The 4151-nt window shown below is 40.7% G+C and overlaps 1 protein-coding gene across 1 annotated transcript; it reads left to right on the forward strand.

Annotated features, from left to right (window-relative positions):
* Window positions 1-445: 445 nt before the first annotated feature.
* LOC136808954 (uncharacterized) lies at window positions 446-3187 on the forward strand. Its single transcript, XM_067065521.1, has 3 exons — window positions 446-668; window positions 794-1225; window positions 1445-3187. Exons 1-3 carry the CDS (start codon window positions 492-494, stop codon window positions 3185-3187), a joined length of 2352 nt encoding a protein of 783 aa, XP_066921622.1. The 5' UTR covers window positions 446-491.
* Window positions 3188-4151: the final 964 nt, after the last annotated feature.

Here is a 4151-nt window from a genome sequence, read left to right on the forward strand (position 1 = left end):
TTTCTTGGTGGTTGAAAACGTCGATTTTTCATTTCTAGAACGCTTTTTTCTCGACTTAGAATAAACGCCGTACTAAATGCAGGCGCTACATGTTTGGGTCATCGAGACTAGTAAACAACCCTATTTTGACCTGCCCAAAGTCGCAAGTTTGTACAGGGCGCCGTTTTTGAAAAAAAGGTGTCCCGTATTTACCCCGTGAAGATTTTTCTATGTTGGGGTAATAACGGGACGCGTCCCGTATTTACCCCAGTCTATATTTGGCGCGCTGGGGTAATCACGGGACGCCGTTTCACGCATGTCTAAGCCTCGTTTTGGTAGAGAGCATGTGTGTGGTCTGAAAATACGATGTCTGTCATTTCTTTCAGAAGATTGTGGTTGAAGAAGAGGGGGAACTTTGTGTGTCAAAAAGTTGAAATAATTGCTTATCTAAACCTTCTCTCTTTTTCCTAGCAATAAAAAGTAATACAAAAAGTAAAAGTACATAGATACAAATGCCGCGGAATCCAAAACCTCGCCCGAATCGCCACGAGAAGGCATTGGAAGATGCTATTGCCGAGAGGAAGACACTTGGCACATCTTATCGGGATTTGGCCAATAAGTATAATGTGCCGAAATCAACGATCGAAAGGCACATTAATAGTAATATTGGAAATCGAGGAAGGAAACCTGTAAGTCAATGTTTTTTTTAACTGATTCACTACATACCTTAAGTTAATACCTACCTCGGCCTTTTTGGTGATTAATTTTTATGATTGCTAGTCGTGACAAGCTGTGTTTTTATCTCGATTCTCAGGTTTTTGATGTAAAAGAAACAGCGGACTTGGTCGAAACAATTGTTACCTTTGCCGACATTGGCTTCGGAATGACCTCCAAAGACATTGGCGAGCTAGTATGTTCTTACGTGGATTACAACGACCACGTAAGAGGGAAAAAGGCATTTAACTTCAAAGGACGGAAAGGCTACCCTGGCCCCGATTGGCTCGAAAATTTTGTGAAAGCAAATAACCTCTCGGCGAAGCAAGCCACAACATTGAGCACAGCACGCTACAATGCGACAAAAAATCCGTTTGTGATCAACCATTTTTATGACTTATTGGAAGACACCATAAAAAAGCTTAAGATCGAGGACAAGCCTCACTTGATCTGGAACTGTGATGAATCCGGTCTCCCCCATGAGCCAAGCAAATTGAAAATCATCTCAAGAAAAGGTCAAAAGACATTACTGGTGAGAGGTTCTCTTATTTCAAACATATACATATTTCAATACAAAATTAAAACTCTATATAATTTTTAAGATATGTAATGCTTGAAAACACATGAATCTTTTGTTCGGCCTCGAGAATTTCGACGTCTTTTCGTGTGCGACGCTGCTCCTGCTTCTGCTTCTCTGGTTCTCTGAAAAGGAAATAAAAACAAAAATTTAATAAAAAATATTTCTTTATAGGTGAATCCTGGAGCTGACCGTGAAAACACAACCGTAATGGCTGCAGTTTCAGCGACTGGACAAAAACTGCCCCCGATGATCGTGTTTGAAGGTGTCCACGTTCAAACTACTTGGCGACCGAATCTTCCCAAGGATCATGAAAATTATCCTTGGCTCTACGCCAACAAATCAGGCTGGATGGACTCGAGTACGTTCTATCGCTGGTTTGAGGAATGGGAATCGAAAACCCGCACTTATGATGAAGATGGTAATTTGGAGCCACGTTTGCTAATATATGATGGCCACCTATCTCACATCTGGTACGGAACGATCGAGTTGGCGCGTAACAAAAATGTTTCGATTATCAAACTACCAGCCCATACAACCGACTTGCTTCAACCACTTGACGTGTCAGTTTTCAAGTCCCTGAAGAACCACTGGGCCGACATGCTGTTCAGTCGACTTAAAACCACAAGAAATCGCTTATCCAAAGCCGAGTTCTCAAATGCCCTTTGTGATTTGGATTGTTGGAGCAAAGCATTTTCAAAGTCGAATATCACAAACGGCTTTCGAGGATGTGGTATCTTCCCTCCTAACCGAGAGCAGTACCCAACCAATCGCTTTCACCCTCACCTGAAATCTCGATACGATCTGTGGGTTGCGGAAGGTAAACCTGAATTATCAGCGGAAGAACTGGATGCACTACTAAATGTCGCAAAGAAAGACGACGAAATGAAAGAACAAGAAGAAAACGAATCAACGCCAAACACACCAACGGCACTAGCAGAACTCAATCGTAATGGCGTCAAAGGAAAAATCATTTCGTTCTTTGTTCCTGACGAAGACCCAACAGCCATGGAGCGTATCGACACCCCACCTTCATCGTCTCAAACGAACACACCCGACTCTAACAAGAAATCGTTCAAAGAAGTTGCGTTAAAGGGGGTAGAAGCTATGCAAAACAACACGCCGAAGTCTTCCAAAGCTCCCGAAACCGTAAAACGTAAGCGAGTCAACCCGATGAGTGAGTTAGTAACTAGCGATGAAAAGTTCCAAAAAATCATTGATGAAGAGAATGCAAAAGAGGCAAAAAAGAACGCTAAAGAGGCGAAGAAGAAGGAAAAGGAGGAAAAGAAGATCGAAGCTAACAAAGAAAACGCAAAGACGAAGAAAAGAAGTGCAGCCAAACGTAAATTAAGTTCGAGCGAGTCAGAAGGTGAGTGGATTGACCAAGACACCGACGACGAGAGTGATTCTGAAAACCGACCCGAGCACAATGATCAATGCCTTTTCCCACCATCAAACGATCTCGATGGATATCGTTATTTGAAGGATGTATGGGAAGATTTTAATCCTCCTAACGAGGAAAAGGAGCTTCTCGGGAAAGTGGTCGCCTTTATCTTCTACGATATCAAACAGAAACCGCATCTGTTTGTAGGAAAGATCATTCGACGTTTTATGGTAGATGATAAAGGTCCAGTGAATCACATTGAAATTGTTAGTTTTAAGAAAGCCGCTACATCTACGTCCACGATCCTGGAGGAAACCCCTGACCACCTTCAAAAAGATCAGGAACTATGTAAGATACATAACATTATCTCTGCCCCTCTAGAGGCTAAAATCATGTCTGGACCGACCGGGCGCGGATCAGGGAAATGGAATATACCAACTTATCCATTAGTTGTAAAAACCTTCCAAATGGTCAAAGATTTAAAACGACAGGAGGAATATGAACGATTGTTTCCAATTACCACCTCTAAATAATAAGATGACTGACTACTTGTTCTTTTTGAGCTTCTATTGCACGAGATGAAATAGTTACTTACCAAGAAACTTTGATGTATATATCGATAGCTCATAAACTTTCTTTATCTTTTTTCCTGAAGCAAAAAAAACAAAAAAAAAAAAAACAAATTAGCATTAATGATATACTGGTGGTCTTTTAATATCTTCCCGATCCCGATCCCGATCTTAAGTCAAATGCCTGATTCCGCCTAAACTGCTTAAGAATTCTCTTTTCTAGGCGATCCTTATATCTAATATATGCATTAAAGACCCTCATTTGTGACATTAAGAAAGTGTTAAGACGTATTTTAGATACCTATCAGCATTTAATCAAAGTTTAGTTCATGTCCCGTTTTTACCCCACTGGGCAGAAAACAACGAGGGGTAAATACGGGACGCGTCCCGTTTTTACCCCGGGGGTGTCCCGTTTTTACCCCAAAATCCGGGGTAATTACGGGACGCATATCCGTGAATATTTTGCGAAAACTAAAAGTCATAAGTTTAAACCATTAAGAGGGTTGATAGATGACCATTAGAGGGAGTTGCTGGCCAAAAATCATGATTGTAGCTTTTGAAGTTCCTGAGATATGGAAAGGTTCGTCGATTTCGTCCCGTTTTTACCCCAGATGACTATAATTCTTTTTATTTTCAGATCCGTTTTATTTTTCAGTCTACAAGCTTAAACTCATCAGGATTAAAAACTAGGCTAGTCTTACCTCTTTTATCTTTCCTTTAACAACAAAACAATGCTGACAAGTTGACACAACACATGTGTACATGTGCATTGTATTGACAAGTAATCCCTGAGAGACAATTAAAAGAAACACCAATTACTCCAAATTTGAGTTTAAGGCTGATCTATGTGGAAGAGAAGCCTTTCTTTTTTTCAGGAAAAGCAAGAAAAAAAGAAAAACAAAGAAGAAGAACTAATAAAATGTACGGC

The sequence above is a fragment of the Clytia hemisphaerica genome, unplaced genomic scaffold, assembly GCF_902728285.1.
Source record: "Clytia hemisphaerica strain Z4C2 unplaced genomic scaffold, Clytia hemisphaerica genome assembly, whole genome shotgun sequence".
NCBI classification, from domain to species: domain Eukaryota; kingdom Metazoa; phylum Cnidaria; class Hydrozoa; order Leptothecata; family Clytiidae; genus Clytia; species Clytia hemisphaerica.